Genomic DNA, 22,643 nt, shown 5'->3' with positions numbered 1-22,643 from the left:
CCCAGGAAGCTTTGTAAAATGTTGAAAAATATTTTTGAATTCTCTTTAGCAAGTACGTGAATTTGTGCACTTAAAATGGAAAGAAAAAGCTCGTAGGGTTTAAATAGTGCGCTGGATTAATATAGAATTTGAATCTAGCTTATGCTGCTGTGATTTAACCTTTCCTCCCTCTCGGGTGAAATAAGTTTGAAACTAGTTTCAAGTTTAGAACTAATTCTGCAATAACTGGTATAACATTTGCAGCATCACTCCAAGAGGGCTGAACAGTGTATCTTTTGTAGAAAATGAAACTATCCTAAAGGGGCAGTTTTTCTGAAGTTTGTGCCAGAAGAGGAAGAGCTTTAATCTTGAGTATCGCCCTTCTATACCTGACCTGGGTTTGATACAGATACTAGATGGAAAAATGTTCCTTTGTCCAGCACCAATGTCTTTCATGTTGGACTTAAACTCTCCAATATCTGGCCTGAGAAATTTACTTCAGTAAGAACACAATAAATAGGAGCAGGAGTAGACCAAATGGCCCATCAAGTCTGTTCCGCCATTTAATACGATCATGGCTGATCTTGGGCTTCAACTCCTCTTTCCCACCTGCTTCCCATATTCCTTGATTCCCTGAGAGACCAAAAATCCGTCTATCCCAGCCTTAAATGCATTCGGCAATGAAGCATCTACAACCCTCGAGGGTAGAGAATTCCAAAGATTCACAACCCTTTGAGTGAAGTAACTTCTCCTCATCTCAGTCCTAAATGATCGGACTCTTATCCTGAAACTGTACCCCCCTGTTTTAGACTCCCCTGGGGAAACAAATCTCTCAGCATCCACTCTATTAAGCCCCTTCAGAATTGTGTAGGTTTCAATGAGATCACCTCTCATTCTTCAAAGCTCCAGAGAATATAGACCCAATTTACTCAGCTCTCATCATAGGACGACCCCTCAACCCAGTGGTCAAGTTAGTGAACCTTCGCTGTACAACCTTCAATGCAAGTATATCCTTTCTCAAAGATGAAACCAAACTACACACAGTATTCCAGCTGTGGTCTCACCAAAACCCTGTACAATTGTAGCAAGACTTCTTTATTCATGTACTCCAATCCCTGTGCAATAAAGGACAACATGCCATTTGCCTTTCCAATTGCTTGCACCTGCATGCTAACTAAGTGTCCCTTGTATGAGCACACCCAATTTTCTTTGAAAATCAACACTTAATTTCACACCTTTTTTTAAAAATTGTGCTTTTCTATTATTATGACTAAAGCGAATAACTCCACACTTCCCTACATTATACTTCATCTGCCATCTTGTTGCCAACTCACTTAACTTGTCTATATCTTTTTGGAGCCTCTCTCTGTCCTCCCCACAGCTTACCTTCCCACCTAGCTTGGTATCATCAGCAAACTTTGATACATTACTCTGTCTCTTCATCTAAGTCATTAATATAAATTGTAAATAGCTGAGGCCCCAGCACTGATCCTTGCGGCATTCTACTATTCACTGCCTGCCAACTTGCAAAAGCCTTGTTTATGTCCACTCTCTGCTTCCTATCCATTGACCTGACCTCTATCCATGCTAATATATCATCCCTACCTCCTTGAGCCTTTATCTTACCTATTAACCTTCTATGTTGCACCTGATTGAATGCCTTTTGGAAATCCAGCTATACTACATCTATTGGTTCCCCTTTATCTACCTTCCCAATTAAATCCTCAAAAAACTTGAACAAAGTTGTCAAACAGCATTTCCCTGTCGTAAAACCACATTGACTTGTTCTAATCACACTATGCTTTTCTAAGTAGATTGTTAAGACTTCCTTAATAATAGATTCCAGCATTTTGCCAACAACTGGTGTTAGGCATACTGACCTGTAGTTCCCTATTTTCCCTCTCCTTCCTTTCTTGAAAAGTGGTGAAACATTTGCCAACTTCCAATCTGATGTGGCCAGTCCTGAACCTAAGGAATTTTAGAAAATCATAGCCAGAACATTCACTATCTCTGCAGCTATCTCTTTTAGAACTCTAGGGTGTAGGTCAGCAAGTCCGGTGGATTTGTTGGATTTTAGTCCCTTAAATTTCTCCAATAGTTTTTCTCTGCTGATATTAATTTCCTCAGCCTTTTTAGCCCCCTTAGTCTATTTCTGGTATGAAACTTGTGTCATCTACTGTGATCGACAGAAACAAAATATTTGCTCCATGCCTCTGCCTAGGAACCAACGTTTAGTTTAGCTACTCTCTTCCTTTTTTATTTTCTTATAAAAGCTCTACAATCTGTTTTTATATTTCTGGCTAGTTTACTCTTGTATTCTATTTTTCCCTTTTTATCAACTTTCTGGTGGCCCTTTGCTGGTTTCTAAAATACTCCCAATCCTCAGACCTGCTCCTGTTTTTTTTTTTTGCAACATTGTAGGCATTGTCAATTAATCCAATACTATATTTAACTTCCTGAATGAACCATGTATGGGTCTTTCTTGCTGAGTTTTTGCCTTGCAGTGGAATGTATTTTTGTTGAACAGTTTGAATTGTTTCTTTAAATGTTTCCCACAGTTGATTTACCTCCATTCCTTTTAGTCTAGTTACCCAATTAACCGTAGCCAGTTCTCCCCTCATAACTATGTAATTGGCTTTGTTTAAGTTTAAGATTCTTGTTTGTGATTGGAAATTTAACATAGGGCAAAATCTTTCACAGAGTGGGCGGGCACGTGCCTGACCCACTCAAGCATAAAATAGCGCGTGATGACGTTGGGTGAGTGCCTGACATCATCGCGTGACATTTCAGTCAGCGGGCGCACGCGGGAGTTGGAGCCACATCCACCATCAATTACAAGGCCATTCAAAAGGCAATTAAGCTGTATTTCATGCTGCCCATGCAATTTTGCACTTGTCGCACAGGCAAAACGGGCAGGCGGGCAGCTGACAATTTGCTAAACCTCATCCAAGGGCGGGATGAGAAAAGATCAACAGCATTGCCAGTGTGAGTAGTGAGGAGTTTTGGGAGATAATTTGCTTCTGGTTGCTTCTTAGTACTTGGCAGCTTCATCTCTGTTCGGGGCTTCATTGTTAGCATTTCCAGGCTTCATTTCAGGACTTATTGACGTCGCCAAGGCCCCGGAGGATTCAAACCGTGTGGACCCTTCCAGGTATCAGACAGTTTTCCGTTACCCTGGTAATGGGGATTGTGGTCTCCGCTGGTGGTACATTCTCTGAGGAGGAAGAGAGGGGCAGAAGGGAGAGGAGGCCAGGTGTCCAATGCAGCTTCCAGGGGAGCGACCTGTGGGAGGAGAGGCGCAGGCACAAGGGGCGCTGGGCCAGTAGGAAGTCCAAGGCAGAAGGGGCCACAGAAGATGCCACTATCCTGTTGCCAGGGTTTACAGGCAACGATGCAGCTACCTCAATATGTCTGAGGTGCAATGCCAAAGGAGGCTCCGCCTCTCAAGGGAGACCGTGACCTCCATTTGTCAGATGATTGGGCCTGAGATCAGCTCCAACTGTGTGAGTGGGCACTCCATGCCTGTGGCTTTGAAGGTCACAACGGCCCTCAACTTCTATGCCTCCGGCTTTTTCCAGGGCTCAGTCGGGATCTGTGTGGCGTCTCCCAATCAGCTGTCCACTGTTGCATCAAGCTGGTGACAGAAGCTCTGTCCAGGTGGGTACTGACATTTATTCTTTACCGTACGGACGAGGCCAGCCAGGCTGAGTGACCCAGAGGCTTTGCAGCAATTGCTGGGTTCCCCTGTGTCCAGGGTGCAATCGACTACACACACGTGGCCATCAAGGCACCAGCGGGTCAGCCGGGTGCCTTCATCAACAGGAAGGGCTTCAACTCCATGACTGCAGATAGTGTGACCACAGGAAACAGAATCTGCAAAGTCTGTGCAAGGTACCCTGGCAGCTCCCTTGATGCTTACATCCTGAGATACTCCCAAGTGCCAAGGCTCTTCAGTTCTTCAGCGTGACTGGGTGGATGGTGCTGGATGACAAGGGCAATCTGTTGAAAAGGTGGCTCATGATGCCTCTCCGCCACCCAAGAACAGAGGCAGAGCAGCGTTACAGTACGAGTCATGCCTCCACAAGGGCAGTGGTAGAGAGGACCATAGGTCTTCTCAAGTTGTGCTTCCGATGCCTAGACCATTCAGGAGGAGCACTACAATACCCCCAGAGCGAGTCTCACTGATAGTGGTCACATGCTGCGCTTCTCACACAATCTGGCACTGTCAAGGGGGGACCCACTGGAGGATGAAGATCTTGATGCAGCTGCACAGACCACAGAGGATGAATTCAGTAGTGAGTCAGAAGAGGAGCTCGGTGAGGAGAGTGCTGAGGGCGTGGAGGCAGACCTCAGTAACCTCCACGGAGCCAGGGACACTAGAGATGCCTTGATCCAATGCTCCTTCAGCTAGGTTACCAAACATCTGCTTCCACCTCGTGCCTGGGCTACTGCCTCCATCCTGGATGTCTAAAATTACCCACTCAATGCCTGTGCAATAAAGTGTCCAGCCACTCACGTCCAGCATTACATTTTGGCACGCCCTGCACTAGGAAGAAAAAATAGTGAAGTATACTCAGGCCATCAGAACCAAAGCACATTTAATGTTATCGTCACATTGAATGCATAATGACGTTACCATTACTGGTGTTGATGTCCACACCAACAGACATATTAACCAAACATAAATGAACAGAAAAATCACCTTTGAATTGTTCCCCTTGCGCTCATGGTGCCTTTAGCTTATGTTTCTGAGTGCTAAGTCTTGGTGCCCTGTGCCCACCCCACCCCCCTCACTAGCACCGGTATTGGAGGCAGCCTGCTGACTCTGCTGTCTTCTTGGGCTTGATGACCTTGGTGGTCGTCCTCTGGCCAGTGGAGCCTGTGCTGGCCCTGCCTGGGAGGGAGAGGCCAGTGCCACGGCTGGCATCGCCCCAGTTGCCGCAGCTTCATCAGATGCCATGATCAGTGGTGGACGGGCAGGGGAGCTGCTGCCATCTAGAGCGCCCTGAGAGGAGCCCATAGAGCCGACAAGCAGCTCGTGCACCAAAGTGAGGTCGCTCTGGACCTCCCTGATCACCACTAATGGACAGGCGCCTAGCTGGGATATTAGCGTGCCTCATCCATCTCCCACACTGGTACTGACCTGTGACCACTGACCACCTGTCATTGCCTGTGTGAGGACTTGCAGGTCCGAACACAACCACAGGAACCCCTGATTGTTCTCCTGGAGGAGCCTATCCATTAGAGTCACCGCTGTAAATGGAGGAGGCAGTGAGCTCGGCCATGAGGGGTAACGCAGTGCTCATGCTCTGCATGGACTCCTCCACAACAGAGACCCATGGCATGCAGACCCTCAAGGATCTCTGCCAGATCCTCCTGCACATCCTGCTGGACATCCAGCATCTGCCACCCAATGGATAACTCCAAAGGCTCATCAACTGCCTTTGAATGAGAAACGTCCTGGTCCCCAGCAGTCCTCAGACTGCCGGCACCCTAGGCACTCTCTGCCTCTGCCTGCACCTCAAGCGAGTGTGAAGTGCCCTCATCAATGTGCACCGACATTCTAGCCGCCAATCTAATGGCCGCCGAGGTGCTGGTATCTGTGCTGGTGCCTGCTTCAGAGAGCGGGTGAAAATGAAGCCCGGTGGCCCTCCTGCATCAGGGGTGGCTCTTCGGGGTCCAGAGAGCAAGTGCCTGCTGGCGAATCTAAAAGGGAGAACAAGGACATGTCGTTAGTTAAAGTCATCACACTGTCACTGTGCATGCCACGCATCCTGGTGAGACAATGGAGATCTGCATCATGGTGCCATCATCTTTCAATGATCAATGAGGACTCCAGGTTTGAGGCTCCCATCAATGAAAGGACTACACTAGAATGGTTGCCCAAACAGAAACTCTCACCTCTGTGCATTGCACTCTTTCCTTCACCTAGCACTCCCCGTCTCTCCACACCCGGCTGCATGGGGAGCGTGCCGGCTCTCCAGCTCAAGGGCATCCTGCTCGAACCCAGTCAGCAGCAGCAGGCTGGGCGGGCCTCCGCCTGTACATGACCTCTCTGCTTGGTTACAGCTTGTCTTCTCCTGAAAGGAGCATTGATTAGTCCACTCTCTACCTGCAGCGCCATTGCAGCCTGGCCAACCCCAGCTGAGGAACACCTCGCAGGGCACATCTGAGTAGTAGCCCTCAAGCAATCCATCCAAGCAGCCAGGGCTCACCCCCTTGGCCAGCTCCGGCATCACTGGCAGTTGGCACTCAGACTTTAGCACCCCTTAGGTCCACGGGGGGATGACCACATCTTAACACTTCTGCACACTGACCCATGCCAACACGGTACTCACCCTTCCTGAGCGCAGCAGGCCATTAAACTTCTTCAGGCACTGCACCCATGTGCGCCGCACCACGTCATGGCTGCTAACCGGCGCTGCATCCTCCTTCCATGCCCTCTTTGTGAGGTGTGGTGGCCTCCTCTTCCCATCTCTGGAGATAACTGTGTCTCTCCTGGCAGCCACTTTCTCCAGGAGAACTGCGAGGCACTCATCCCACCCGACTTGCCCTCCCGCCTGGCATCTCCAGCCGTACTCGACTCCATCACCTTACTAATGCAGAACAGACGTTCTTCCAGGGAAACCTTCCAGGGGCTGTCTGGGTTGTTTTTAAACCGGCCACCGGGTCGTCATTGGTCCCAGCAGCCGACAAGTCCCCACGTCCACTCGGCCCTTCCAGACCACTGAGGAGCAGTGTTTCACACTGGGTGGGCCTTAATTGACCTTCCAGTGTGAAATCGCGGCCGGGGGCCAATCGCGGGCGGTGGCCCCTTTCCCAGCCACTCCCAGGCCCACCGAGCTCAAAATTCTGCCCATCGAATTCAGTGGTATAATGATCACTATTTCCTAGTGGACATTTTACTAATTAACTTTGCTTCATTACACCTCACCAAATCTAAGATAGCTCTCTCCCTAGTCAGTTCCACAGCATATTGCTCTGAAACTGTCACAAAAACATTCTATAAACTCATCTTCCAGACCACCCTTGTCAATTTGATTGTCCCAGTCTATATGAAGATTAAAGTCCCCTACAATTATTATATTGCCTATGTTACAAGCTCCAGTAATTTCTTGTTTAATGCTTTATCTGATGGTATAACTACTATAAACTACTCTTACTAGTATTTTCTGACTCTTGGTATTCCTAATTTCCACCCAAACTGATTCTACTTCATGATCTTTTGAGGCCAGACCCTTTCTCACTAATGTCCTTCTGTCATCTTTTACTGTCAGGGTTACCCCTCTTCCTTTGCTATTCTGCTTGTTTTTCTGAAATATTATGTATCCTGGGATATTTATTTTCCAATCTTGATCACCTTGTAACCAGGTCTCTGTAATGGCAATTAGGTCTAAATCATTTATCTCTATTTGTGCTGCCAGTTCATCTATATTATTGCTGATGCTTCGTGCATTCAGATAAAGCATCTTTAATTTCATTTTTTTTACTTCTGCGCCTTGCAAAGACTTCATTCACTGATGTACAAATTGTGTTGAACTCCCTGTCCCTTCCTGTCCCACTCTGCTTGTCTTTACCCACATCACTATACTGCTCCGATGCCGCGACCTTTCCCTTTGGATTTCTAAATCTACCTTTACCCAAACCCTCCCCCTACCCCATTACACATGGTTAGTTTAAAGCCCTGTCCACAGCCCTAGTTATACAATTGACCAGAACACTGGTCCCAGCCTGGTTTAAATGGAGCCCATCCCAACTTAATAGCTCACTCTACCCTGAGCACTGGCGCCAGTACCCCATGAATCAAAGCCCCTTCTACCCACACCACTCTATGGGCCGCGCATCTAATTCTCTGATCTGCTTGACCCTGTGCCAATTGGCACGTGGCTCAGGTAACAGTCCAGAGATGAATACCTTTGATGTTCTACATTTTAATTTGGACTCTTAACTCCTCAAATTCTCTTAGTTAGAACCAGGAATGATGTTCTGCTACGTCGTCAGTAAGTTAGATCCTTTATTCGAGCAGCTAATCTAAAATTAAATTCACTTTGCAATGTTAAAACATAAATCAATTTATAAGCAGTAAGTGAAGTTTAAGCATTTATTTTAAAATCAGAAGCATTTTAATCCAGCGTTTGATGCTTTTAGCTCTTTTGCTTGGCCACCAGTTGTTAGACAACAAAAATTAAACTAGTAGTGCTTTTCATGGTTTCTATCCAAACATTTTACAGTTTTAGAGCAACTGATGGAATTTCCAGTTATCAAGCCAAAAAAAAAGGTTGCTATGCGAACTTAGTGTTTTGGGAAAACAACTTTTTTTTTTGCCCATATGTTGTTCTCGTGACTAGAATGTCTAACTCTTACACTATACGACAGACAAAAACAACTGTGCTTGCTTCACTTCAACCTTCAATTGAAATAATCCGTTATTCCCAAGTAGAGGTTTGCTGGCTTTGTTTTTTAACCCAGCCGCGATAGCAGAGAAATCAATAAAACCATCTTTGTTTATTAAGCAAGCTTATAGGATTTAAACGTATCAAACAAATGTCACATTCATCCCAATAAGAATAGGTAAGAGTGGAATCACTCGGTGAGGCAGGCGCCATCCGTGGGCAGAGAAACAGAGGTTCAGGTTGATGACCCTTGGTCAGGACTGGAAGATTTTCAAAGGTCAAAGTTGTTGATCACTAAGATCTTCCACATCTGATGGAAGTTCAGTCTGAAAACATTAACACCGTTTCATTCACTTCACGTTGGGGGGTGGGGGGGAGGCTAGAACTCAGGAACACAGTTTAAAAATAAGGGATCTCCCTTTTAAGACTGAGATGAGGAGAATTTTTCTCTCTCAGAAGGTCGTTAGTATGTGGACTTCTCTTTCCCAGAGAACAGTGGAGGTTGGGGTCTTTGTATTTATTCATGGCAGAGTTAGACAGATTTTTGATAGACAAGGGAGTCAAGGGTTATGGGGGGGAAGACAGGAAAGTGGAGTTGAGACCACAACCAGATCAGCCATGATCTTATGGAATGGCGGAGCAGGCTCGAATGGCCTATTCCTGCTCCATAAGTCCGATGTTCATTTCAGATGCTGCCCAATCTGTTGATTAATTTCTGTTTTAAATTCAGGTTACGAGCTTCTACAGTATTTTGTTTTTGTCCCATTTATTACCCAGATTTAACTTAATTTTATGATGTTAATGGGGAGAACAATTTGAGACAAAGCATGAAGCAACCTAAAAAAAATTATGACTCTTCTCATAATAAAGATCTTCTACTAAGGAAGTAATAATGTATTATTTGGAATGAGACCAACAAATAAGCAATCCGACCATAGCTGTGCACAGCAGTTTGCAAAATAATCAGACCAAATGACCACCAGTTCATATTGTCAGCAATAACGAAAGATAATGTTTATTTTAAAACAAAAATAAATACAGCTGTTAAATAAACAAGATGATACTCAGTAAAATATCAGAACTTGAGTATTACTGAGAAAAGAGACACACTACCAAAGCTTTTCATCTTGCACTCATCAGAATAGTTCGCAAGAAATTACCAACTGCAATGGGGGAACAACAATTTATACTGCATGAGAAAAGAGTGCTGATTGGTTGGCAAGTAGACTCTGGTGGAAGTGTTGCCATGGAGAATGCAACATGGAATAGTTAACTGCCCAGCTTTTTTAAAATTAAAACTGGGCAGGTTGACTCTGATTGATTAAGGAGTTGCCGTGGGGAATAAAGTCAAGGAATGACTGTTCCTTAAGTTTTTGTTTAGCTGAGAAAGGTGCAAAGTGTGGACATGTTCCTTCTGTCTGCAAAAGACAGGGGCTTGTGTGTGAATATATGTTGCTTCTAGCACGTATAAGTGAGCCATACTACGAACACAACTGACAAGGAGGAATTGTCCCAGATTTGCACTAAGTGCGGTAGCGGGCTTGAAAAAAGTTCTTTAACCGCCGGCCGCAATGACGGATTTTTGTGCCATATCTTCCCCTTCCCACCTCATAAATTATGCAATCACAGGAGACATACTGGATTGCTGGTGGCAGGCCTCTAATTTGCAGGCCACGCCATTACCTCGCCGTTCCCTCGCGTCAGGCACCATATTTAAACTGCAGCCACGTGGACATTTCTAGATGCATGCAGCCCAGGACTGCTCCGGTGAAGACATGGCCCAAAAAGCCAGGAAGAGTGCAGCCCCCCCCGATTCAGTGACACAGCCTTGGAACACTGCGAAGTTCCCTACCCCCTGCTCTGGCTGCAGGAGACCCATCAGTCTCACCACTCTGGCTTGGGAGGCAGTGGCAGTGGTGGTCAGTGCCAATGCTGCAAAGAAGAGGTCGGCCATCCAGTGCAGAAAACAGATGAATGATCTCATCCGCGCCACCAGGGTAAGTCAACCATCTCATCAACCTCAACTTGTTCATCACACATTCACTGGCATCTCTCTCACTGCCAGCTCAAGGGACATCACCACTCACTCTCATACACCCTCACATCTCCATCTGGCCCCATCTACTCTGGAGATTGCCTCCTTATCCTGTCCATGGCTCCATTCAGCACACACGCACACCTACCATCCTTCTCATTTGGCCTTATATTTTACCAAGTTGATGCCTTAACTTCTGATTATGAATTAGTGGCAAATTAATCTTTGGCTACCTGAAGAAAAAAAATACAGTAGAAGAAACGTCTTAATGATGCCATTCATTTTGCCAGTGCAGATGAGCCATATTCCTGCAGTGATCATATCACAACCATCAATAAACACATTGGCATGTGTCTGAGCATACTAAAAGAGCAGGAAGAAATCCTGTAATATTTTCCCAATTCATTGGGCAGGTTAGGGGGCATCCATTAGATAAGGCAAATTTGTACCCTATCCTTGGCAACCACAGGTGGTAGGAAGCGAGGGGTTGCCAAAACATTCCTGTGACCAGTTTCAGAAATTTGAGGAAATTCTTCCCAATTCCATGAAGTGGTCAGTCAAGCTCCTGAAGATCATGGTAATCCATGAAGTAACATTAGGTGAACTCAACTAACCCATGCATTTCAGTACAAGCCAAATCCACTGCAATCGGCGATTTTTGATTTGTTCTTCTAATATTGTAAACATAAATATATGTCTTTATGAAGAATGAAACAGTGATTTTCTGTTTGAATTTAATGATCTTCATATATTAACGTTAAAAGTGTTAAACTGGAGCAATTCTAGATTTTAATTTTTCTGTCACGTTTGCTATGACATTCCCTGGGAATTTCTATTGCATTCCCTCAGAAGCAGACTTTACAGCTCCATGCTAACCCAGAGTTGTTCGGGAATTGGAATATTTCTTACTTATTTGTTTAAACTCTAGAGCATTTACTTAGGATCAGTACCTAATCATAGAAAGTGTAAGGGTTCAATGTATATATCAATTCTTGCAGTAATTGTTGTCAATACATGTGGCTGGGCCACCAGTAAAGATCTATAAGAAACCGGCCACACTGCTGACCAATACAAGCACAATACTGAATGTGGCCTCAATGTGGGCACTCAAAGAATTATTTCCAGCTCTCCTTCCTTAAGGGTAAAGACCCTTTATGTTGTGCTTGGACCCATCTTATTGCTAAATTGTGACCTGTAATTTTTTTTTGCACAAATTCTCACCTGAACCTGCCTGAACAGTTTATCACCACCCTGATTTAACCCAATCAAGTGGAATGTCATTCGTGGGAATCATTGTTTTGATAGTGTCATCCTGGATGTAAGGAAGATGTTCAGTCAAATCGCATGGTCTTTCTGTGGTACCGCGAGATGGATAAGATGTTAAATCAAGATGTGTCCTCCCTCAAAGGTGGACTTAAAAGGCCACTTTTCAAAGAAGAGCAGGGGAGTTCTCCTAGGTGCCCTGGGCAATATTTAATCGACAACCAAAATCACCAAAAGCAAATTATATGGTCAGTATCATGTTGCTACTTTTGTGGGACCTTCCTATGTCCAAATTGGCTCTCATGTTCCTCTACATTACAACAGTGGCTACCGTGGTCAGATAATCTGTTTTTATTGATGTTGGTTGAGGAGTAAATATTGCCCAGGACCCCAGCAATAGCTCCCCTTTCGAAAGCTGTCATGAGACCTTCTTCATACATCAAGCGGGAATGCAGACGGGAACACAGCTTAACATCTCATCCAAAAGTCAGGCACGTCAAACAGTAAAGCATTCATTTAGAACTGCACTGAAATACCAGTCTGGATTATGTGTTCAGTCTCTGGAGTGGGACCTGAACCCATGACCTTATGACTTCATTGCAAAAACACAGTTGTAGTTTTGGACATACAATTATAGGAGCATTGCTTTAATAATGTAAAGGTACAGTGTAGATTAGGAGGCTACCAGGAATGAAAGGTTACAGTTTAAAGAGCAATGGGAGGAGTTAAGCAACAACCTGATGAAGGCCTTCAAGAGGCTGAAGGGTTTTTTATTTTGTTTATTCTTTCATGGGAGGCCAGTTTTTGTTGCCCATCCCTAATTGCCCTTGAACTGAGTGGCTGTTGCAGAGAGCAATTAAGAGTCAACCATTATACTGTGGGTCTGGAGTCACAAGTAGGCCAGGCCAGGTAAGGACGGCAGATTTCCTGCCCTAAAGAGCATTAGTGAACCAGATGGGTTTTTTATGACAATGGTCACCATTACTGGGGCTAGCTTTTCCATTCCAGCTTATTAACTGAATTCAAATTCCACCAGCTGCTGTGGTAGGTTTTGAACCCCTGTCCCTGGAATATTAACGTGGGTCTCTGGCGTACTAGTCCAGTGGCATTACCACTATGCCACCATCTCCCCCAAGATTCTCCAATGATCGACGAGGCTCTAACAAAAGGTCACAAATGTAAAGTAATCATAAAAAGAATTGACGGCCAAGTTTAGAAAAAAAATCTTTGCGCATTTAAGTAGTTAGAATGTGGAATTCTCGGTCTGTCACAAGCCACAGTTAAAGCAAAGTTAATAAACACATGAAAGGAGAAAGCCATTCAGAGAGAGGAATTAGACTAGACGTCTTGTGGAGAACAAGACTGGCAGATTTTAAGGTCCAGATAGTTTTCTTGTGCAATGTTCTATGAGTCTATGATGGGCTTTTGCCGGGTTATATTTATTTATCCCTTAATTTTGATTATGCTTTCACATGGCTGCCTTAATTTGTTTAACTAATTTTAACCGTTTTATTTTGGTTGGTTGTGTCCTTCTTAGTTCCTCATTTCTAATTTCACTAAAGTCCTTTACGCTGTTTGCTGCATCTGTATGAGCTTAGCGCACATCCTACATATTCCAGAGTTTGTTAATTTATGCACTGTTCTCATTATATTTTTCTTTTTTGCATCATTGTTTTCGTTTTGGTTGTAACGTTAAAAAATCGAAACATAAACAAGTTTAAAAAAATCCCTTTTCCAATGGGAATCATCATTCCGTGCAAAAACAGAATTACCTGGAAAAATTCAGCAGGTTTGGCAGCATCGGCGATGCTGCCAGACCTGCTGAGTTTTTCCAGGTAATTCTGTTTTTGTTTTGGATTTCCAGCATCCGCAGTAGTTTTTTGTTTTTATCATCATTCCGTGATTTGCCTGCTACCTAGGCACGACTCCGATAAGCAGGAGCACGCTCTGCATTCGGACCGCCAAGTAGGCTGGTACACCAGGAAGGCAGTTGGCAAAGTGAAATGGAGCTCCACAATATCTTGGAGGAATTCATCTAAGTTTGTACCAGTGAGTGTGTTGAACAGACAGTCATGTACATTTGCAAGCACATGGCATCTTGACAAGACTTCAGACAACTTCAGTGGTCATCTATCCATCTACTAGGTTCAGCAAATCACAGCTGAACTGGAAAGTTAGGAATAATAAGGTCAGCTACTTGACAAAGCCTAACAGACCCCCATGATTTCTTTTAGCTGAAATTATCAACAAACTAAACTTCATGAAATAAGACACCGACAATTCATCCAATCCCCCAGGCCATTCTCCACTGCAGAGGGTCTCATTATAAGATATAGGGAAGCGATGAGGGGCGTTAGGGAGAAGTGATGGTAGAACCTCACATAAGACCACAGGATATAGTTAATATAAAAGCTCTGGCTAATAAGTTAAGTTATCTATCTTTCTTTAAGGGATCCTTCCAGGAACTTGCACTTAGGTAATGCATGAGAGAGGGCAAACAAGGGAATACACAATAAAAGTAAGATACTGAGAAATATAGAGAAACAAAGGGATCATGGAGTGCATGTCCACAGATTCCTGAAGGTAGAAGAAAAAGTAGATAATGTGGTTTAAAAAGGCACACAAATACTTTCCTTTATTAGCCAAGACATAGACTAGCAGAGTTAGGGAGGTTATGCTAGAAGTACGTAAAACACTAATTAGGCCATAGCTAGTGCACTGCATCCAGTTCTGGTCATCACATTACAGGAAGGATGTGATTGCATTAGAGAGAACACAGAGGAGATTTACAAGGATGTTGCCAAGAATGGAGAATTTTAGCTATGAGGAAAGGTTGGATAGACTGGGATTGTTTTATGTAGAACAGAGGAGGCTCAGGGGAGATTTAATTGAGGTGTTGGAAGTTATGAGGGGCCTAAAGAGTGGATGGGAAGGAGTTTTTCCATTAAAAAATAACCAGAGGGGAATGATTTAAGTAATTGGCAGAGCATTAATGAAGAGTTGAAAAGAAAAATTTCACTTGGAGAGTGCTGGAGGTCTGGAACTCACTGCCTGAAAGGATGCTTGAGATAAAAACCCTCTTAACATTTTAAAAAAAAAACACTTGAATTTGCACTTGAAGTGTTGCAACCTACAAGGCTACGGATCAAGAGCTGGAAAGTGAGATTAAGCTGGCTATCTCGGTCGCCATGGTCACACACGGCTGAATATCGTCCCTGTGTGCCTTAAATTTCTATGACTGTAACTTAAATCAGATTTATGCAAGCTGAATAAATACTATCCGGGGCGGGGTGGGGGAAATGAGGCACAAATTATAAGATGAAGAGGAGAGCAGTGATGTGGATTTCTGTCGCTGCAACATGGGAAACATTAGCACTGTACCAAATGTTGCAGTGGACACAGCTCCCATTATCCTGAATTGTCTGTATCCCACCACTATTTAAAAAAAGACTTCTCAGCATCTTGTCATTATCAAATGCTTTGACTGTATCAATATACACAATTACTATAATTTTCCAGCCTGTAAATTATGAGATTCTCTGGTTTTCTTTTTAGTATTTTTCTATTGCATGCACCAAAAGAAAACAAAGCATTTGGAATTCAGAAGGCAGTGGATTTTTTTTATTTTAGTCACTTCCTCTCTGGGTATTGCAGGATCATACGTGATTGGGGAGCAGGATGGAACTGCAACCTTTCCCTAAACTCTGTTACAGTAACTGTTGAAACTTCTTTTCACTAACATTTCAGGCATTGAACTGGAGTAACAGATGTGAGAATGACAATGAGGGAATTTTGTTAACGACAGACAATGGGCAGGATTTTGCCCTTGGCATGCAGGATCGGCCGGAGCGGTCAGGAAGCCGACCACCGCCCGCGATCGGCAGCACACCGCGAATTTACGCGGTCAGGCCAATTAAGGCCCACCCAGCGTGATACGCGAGCGGCAGTGCTGAGCGCCGCCCGTGCGGGCAGGGGAAGGAAGGCGAGCCAGCCTAGCACGTGAAAGAGCGCTGAACAATCTCCCTGAGGCACGGAGCTGTCACATGAGCGGGGACCTGTTTTTAATTCAAAATTAAAGTTATTTCACTTGTATTTGATTTTGGAAACCTCATCCCGCCCGTGGATGAGATTTCCCAAAAAATGCAAAGGCCGCTTGGCCTTTTGGCTTGCCCGTCAACCATTAGGTGAAAAATTCAGCACAATTGATTATTTAATGGCCTTCACAGGCCTTTTAATTGTCAGCGGGTGGGCTGCTGGCTCCGGCGCACGCCCACCGACTATTGCACGACTGCACGTTGACGTCGACACGCTCAGCCGACATCATCGCGCGTCATTTCACACTTGGTCAGGTCGGGTGCATGTCCACTCACCAAGCTGAAAATTCTGGCCAATGTCTTGTAGCCAAGGAGGTGCTTTGCTCTATGGGGTAGAATAGGACCAGTGCGACTGGAGTACATTGATCCAGGGGCTTTGCATTAGGGACACTGGACCGATTCAGAATAGCATTTACTGCTTTATTCACCCTCACGACAACAGAGCATTTTGACTTTGCGTGCGACTGTGTAAAACGGGAGAGCGGGCGGATTGAAATAGTCCCGAATTTAATAGTGGGACCTGTAGCGGGTAGGATCTGCAGTGGGCTTTGTGGTGGCTCCATAACTGTGGCACGGCATTAGCATTCCACTTCTAGGTTTCACAATCAATCAGAGAGGGGTGTTCAGGATGACGCACCGAATCTGTCAAAGGAAGGATTTCTAATTAAAGGGACCTCGGCAGGGGTCAAAATGGCTGAACTGGACATTGATTCCTGTGGCTGCACCAATGACAGGAAAGGAGATGATACCTGGGTTTGTCACTCCTATCAGGAGGTCCTGCTCTGGGATCTGAGGGATTGCAGTGAGGTAAGCTCTCTCAAGGACAGCAGTAAGCTCATGCTCACATGACAGGTCACTGCTGCCATCTGAAACCTCCTGGAACAAGGAGGCCCCTTCCCAGTTGGCCAGGTGGGCACACATTGCCAATGGCCGTAAAGGTGCCTGTCGCTGGAAGACCACCCCCTGCGTCTCTGTCTCTTCTAAAGTTGTGTGCTCTCTTCATCTTCAAGGAGAGGCAACTGAGAGGGATGAGTATTAGAAATGGAGAGGAGGGGAAGGCAATATTTGTGGAAAGTGACTGTGGGGCATTGGTGTTTGAGGGTAATAGACTGAGGGTGAGTGTTGGTTGCTCAGTTGGTAATGTGATGTGGCTGGAGAGAGAGGAATGAGTGAAGCTGCAAGGTGTGCGGTCCTGATGAATAATATACAGGAGAGTCAGAGTGTGAGGCCTGGCACCTGAAAGTGTTATTCCATTCACTCTCTCATCCTGCACTGAGGTCCTTGACCATTTTGGTACACTGTGTCTCATTGGAGTGACGACACCTCTGCTGCTTAGTTCCTTGGTGGTTTCCATCCACACCTGCTTGGTTTGAGAGGCTGGCCTCTTTTTTTTATTATTTGTTCATGGGAGGTGGGTGTCCTTGCGAAGGTGGTGGTGCTCTGCCTGTTTGAACCGCTGCAATCCATGTGGTGTAGAACACTCACAGTGCTGTTAGGGTGGGAGTTCCAGGACTTTGACCCAACAACAGTGAGAGTACAGCGATATAGTTCCAAGTCAGGCTGGTGTGTGGCTTGGAGGGGAACTTGCAGGTGGTGGTGTTCCCAAGCATCTACTGCCCTTGTCCTTCTAGGTGGTAGAGGTCACGGGTTTGGAAGGTACTGTCAAAGGAGCCTTGGTGAGTTGCTGCAGTGCATCTTGTAGATGGTACACACTGCTGCTACTGTGCGTCGGTGGTGGAGGGAGTGAATGTCTAAGGTGGTAGATGGGCTGCCACTCAAGCGGGCTGCTTTGTTCTGGATGATGCTGAGCTTCATGAGTGTTGTGGGAGCTGCACTCATCCAGGCAAGTGTACAGCATCCCATCACACTCCTGACTTGCACCTTGTAGATGGTGGGCAGGTTCTGGGGAGTCAGGAGGTGAGTCACTGGCCATAGAATTCCTAGCCTCTGACCTGCTCTTGTAGCTATGGTATTTATATGGCTAGTTCAGTTTCTGGTCAATGGTAACCCCCAGGATGTTGAAAGTGGGGGATTCAGCGATGGTAATGCCATTGAATGGCTTCTTTAGAGGCACATAGCTCAATTCCCACCTCAGGGAAAAAGTGCCCTGAACGACAGGGTTTTCATTCAGGTGGGGGCGGGCGCAGGATAAAGGCGGGCCCTCTAACCCTGGACGCAGATCAGAGAACAGCCACAGGGGCAGCTGAGTGCCATGGCAGACTGGTTAAAGGGCCTGCTCCAGTTCTCTGGAACTTCATCCCAGTTGTTTTGTTTAAAACCTGCAAACACCATGTGGAATAAATCACACAGTGATGATGGGTATTGTGTTTTTGCTTTTGAGGCTAATGCACAGATCAGGTGCAAACGCACAACACTGTCAGTAATGTTTTAAAGTTTGGGATCTGTAACTGGAAATAAAACTGAGAATATGTGAAAATTTTGTATGAAAATTACTGCAGAAATGCTTTTCAGTTTGTTTTTAAAAGTATATAAATGACTAAATGCAACACGTAAATGTTTACAACAAAATATAGGAAGTTACTAATACATTAATGAGCCAAGTAGTGGCAGTTATTGCTGTTAACAAGAAGTATCCCTAGAACAATTAAATGTTTTATTGATTTTAAAAGTTGACTTGGGAAAAGTTTGATTTTTCTGTATTTTGTAACACGCAGGCATAGGAAGTTGCATAAGGTCAAGAAAATTAAACTGTACTCCAGTGTGATGTAATCTTGCCCCAGTCATAATTCTACCACAATAAACTATCCATGTGAACTAAAGCAATATAACCTATTTGTCTCATTGTTAGCTGGGGCTCAGTAGCCGCACTGCCAGCGATGCTTTAATTTGGATGTGACATTAAACCGAGGCCCCATCTGCCCGCATGTAGGTGGATGTAAAACATTTCATGGCACAATTTGAAAAAGAGCTGGAGAGTTTTCCTGATGTCTCGGCCAATATTATTCCTTATGACTAAAACAGATTGGCTACTGTGTTTCCCTACATTGCAAAGTGCTTTGGGATATGCCAAGGTTGCGAAAGGCACTATATAAATGCCAGTCCTTTCTTTCTGTGCCTGGTACTCATTGTCCTAATAAAAACTGCAAATAACGTGACATGTTGCCTAGACATAAGAAGAAACAAACAGTAAATATGATGTTCATTTTTTAAAGAATGAATTCTTTATTAATGGCTGATATTTTTAAGTAATTGTGGCATATTCCACATTCAGATTATGAATATCACATTGCTCCTGTCCTATTGAAGATGTTGCAGTGATAAGATGATTAACCATGGCTGTAGAGTGCAATGTAAAGACTTGGTACATATTTTGCACTAATTTCTTCAGAGTAGGTGAGGTTTTACAGCTGTTTATAATCTCAGAAAAATATATAAAAGTGAGACTAATGAGATTCCAGGCATTCTATAGAAATAAGGTGAATTTACACAGGCAAAATACAGTTTAGACAAGGTGATGCCATTATTTGCAGGTCAACACTAACTCTGATTCTTTTCTCAGACCAGAAAATCTGCTCACCTGAGATGGTCGCCACTTCCTGTCCAATTATGCACCTGCTGTTGATGCTGCTACATTGCTTTGGTCTTGCAAGTGCTCAGGTGAATCCAGGTAAGGTGCCAGCCAGCAATGCGATTGGTGCAATGCTTTGGGATATAATTTCTTAGGATTAGATATGTATTATATGGTTTGACAATTTGTTAAATTGAAAAAAATGACAGTACAAACCAATGAACCATCTTTTCCTCGTGCCAAGCATTTTAACTTCCCAGAGCCTATGTTCTATTACATAATATGTGAAATACTTAAAAATGTCACTTAATCAAAAGGGGAGCTTTTTAATTAACATTATAGTTTTCCTTTATTTCATGCCGCATGCTAAATTAGCTCATTGTCTTCTGGCTCTTTACCATGGGCAGGTCAGATATACAAACCACTTCAGCCTGTAGAATCTTCAAAGATGCTGTTAAAACTTTTAAAAAAACTTAAAATAACTTTTTAAAAAATTTCCAAGGATTAAGCAGTATTGCAGGAAGGAGCACTACTGAAGCCCTGATCAAGCTTAATGCCCCTTTTCCATTGATTGGATATGCTGGCTATAAACTATTTCACACTATTGCACAATGTCAACATATACTTCAATTGACTGAGATTGATATGATGAATCAACGACTTCATTATTTTTTATCATGCAACTACCAACATGGTAGAACTAGATTGGCTAAACCGAACTAGACAAACCAAATCTAAAATAAAACCTGAAAACAGTAAATGCTGGAAAAACTCAACAGGTCTGACAGTATCTGTGGAGAGAGAGAAACAGAGTTAACGTTTCAAGTCCGTATGACTAATACGCGGACTCGAAATGTTACTTCTGTTTCTCTCTCCACAGATGCTGTCAGACCTGTTGAGCTTTTCCAGCATTTTCTATTTTTATTTCAGATTTCCAGCATCCACAGTATTTTGCTTTTATCTAAAACCTGAAAATGTTGGAAAGCAGATCAGGATTATTATTATTTGTATGTTTACATTTTGAATGTAAAATCCTTCATCAAAAGTTGAACATTCCGTTTTAGCAAAGGATCTGCAACAACAAAGTTTTTTTTTGTCTCTTTTTGAATGCATTATGATCAGTGCATTTTCAACATTTACCGCTTTTATTTAAAATTTATTATCTATTTCATAACAATTTCATTTACATTCTTCACAGATTTATATTTGCTTCTATTGTCAAGAAACAAAGGCAAATGTGCAGGATATGTGTGTGTAGCTACTAGAATAAACACTTGCCCTCACCACCACCCAATGTCCACTTCAAGGTGTGCCCTGAAAGAAGGGTCCAGCTTCAACTCGATGAAAGGCAAATTTGAGATTAATTTAGGAGGTGGCGCTTGACGAAAAGAACAATCAACATATCTTTGGAGGGTAGAAGAGGCTAAATTTTCATTAAATGGATAACTGCATGCAGTGTTGGAAGAGGCTGGTAGATTCTTCCAATTGAACACAACAAGAGGAGGTGAATGGGCCTCATCCATACTTACCATGAGATCCTGTGAAATGAGTCTGACAGGAAAGTTCCCAAGGAATGGCTAATAGGCAGGTTCAGGATTGGGATATTTTCTTTAATCAGTTGCCAGGGCAACACTTTATGTTTGGTGCATGTGGCATAATTCTATCACGAAATAAAATCAGTATTTTTGCAATTAACATAGTATAGGAAATTTAATTGAGGCTGCTTATGGTGCCACATTGTCACTGTAATAAGCAGTGACGATATGATTCCTTCCACCAGTGGCATTTCTCCATGCAGGTGTGAGAGACTGAACTTTAAAGCACATGAAACAGAAAAAACATCTAGCAGCTAAAATCCCCCTCCACCTGCAGGCCCTCGTGATTGCCTGCTACTTTCATCACTTGGTAGCTGTGGAATTTTTCGTGGTTGTGTTCTCATATTTGGAATTCTTGTTAAACCTTAGTCTGGCTGAATAAGACCAGATTTGTAGTATCTGAGCATGTACCCAGCATTGCTGTAGACATTCTGAGGCACAATTTTAGGCACGGCCAGTTACGTTGAAGCCATCACTGCACTGATGTGGCAATGTTTGGAGGGTCAAATATTCCTGCAATCACTTAATAAGACAGCCAGAGAGTCTTTTGACATCTTGTCTAAGTCACCCCTTCTTTATTTGTGAAGCTAGACTGTAAATATCAGCAGACCATTTAATCATACCGAGAGGAGACATCATAACTAAACTCATTGAGTGCTACGACATCTCTCAGGTCCCTATAATTTAACTTTCGAGGACCTACTCTATCACTCCCACCCCCCCCAAATAAATGAATGGTAGTGTTCTGGGATGTCATGCATTGCTGGTATGTCTTCCCCAAGGTAGCCAATGGGAGGTGCATAAGGTTGCAGCCTGCATTGATTCACAGTCTGATTCCTCCTTCCTCCATTGAGGAAAATGCCTCTTCCTCATTTGCTAAGTAGCCAGTCTGAGATTAGGCACTTACCAGATAGCGAAATTGTGGATTCTCACTCATGCCTTGTATTTCTAGCCCAGTATTTACGCCAGTGAATTGCCCAGTAAAGCTACAAAACTGAAACTAAGTCAAACTATTTTTGAAGAAAAATTAATGTTGCATCGATTTTTAAGAATAAAACAGGTCCAGAATAGGATGCTTTCGTGCTAATTCTAATACAAAAGCAAAATCCTGCGGCTGCTAGAAACCTGAAATAAAAACAGAAATTGCTGGAAATAGTCTGCAGGTCCGGCAGCATCTGTAGGGAGAGGAACAGAGTAAACGGGCTGAATTTTATCACCATCGAAGAAGACCTGTTACTGGGACCGAAATGGTTGCCAACCCCTGCCAGTGGGCAGTGGGACCCTGGCATTTTGCTGGCAGAGCCAATTTAGGACAGCGCCCCGCCTCCCAGAGCTGTCAGCCCAATCAGAGGGTTGCCAGATAATTAGCTATTGGAACAACTATTGCTGCTGGTGGGCCCCTCAAATGGTCAATGAGCAGCCATTAAGGAGACACTCACTTTTCCTCCTCCCACACCTGGAACCTTCTGGAAGGCCGCCAGGTCACCCCACTTGGTGGCAGCCCCTCCTGATGCTGATAAAATGTCTGCAAGAGTGGGCGGTGGCCCTTAATTGGGCACGCTGAGCGGCTGCACCACAGATGCCCCCCACACCCCCTGCTGGCAACATGCCTTGGAGGTCAAAAGATGTTGAGCTCCCCCCCACCACCCCCCCCCCATCCCCGCGACACCTTCCCTCGTCATATTCCCAGCCCTCACACCTCCTAGCCCATCTCCAGACGGCTGGAAAAATTCAACCCACTGTTTCAGGTCAATG

The 22,643-nt window shown here is 44.2% G+C and overlaps 1 protein-coding gene across 2 annotated transcripts in view; it reads left to right on the top strand.

Annotated features, from left to right (window-relative positions):
- ddr2a (discoidin domain receptor tyrosine kinase 2a) overlaps nucleotides 1–22,643 on the top strand; it is a 173,691-nt gene that overhangs the window by 76,395 nt on the left and 74,653 nt on the right. For both annotated transcript variants that reach the window (XM_078561603.1, XM_078561604.1), the window contains one exon: nucleotides 19,285–19,392. In XM_078561603.1, the coding sequence (XP_078417729.1) occupies nucleotides 19,308–19,392 (85 nt within the window). In that variant the 5' untranslated portion in view covers nucleotides 19,285–19,307. The remainder of the gene's footprint in view (nucleotides 1–19,284; nucleotides 19,393–22,643) is intronic.

The sequence above is a fragment of the Cetorhinus maximus genome, chromosome 17, assembly GCF_964194155.1.
Source record: "Cetorhinus maximus chromosome 17, sCetMax3.hap1.1, whole genome shotgun sequence".
Lineage (NCBI taxonomy): Eukaryota > Metazoa > Chordata > Chondrichthyes > Lamniformes > Cetorhinidae > Cetorhinus > Cetorhinus maximus.
Note: the sequence above shows the minus strand (reverse complement) of the source record. Positions and strands in the feature narration are given on the sequence as shown.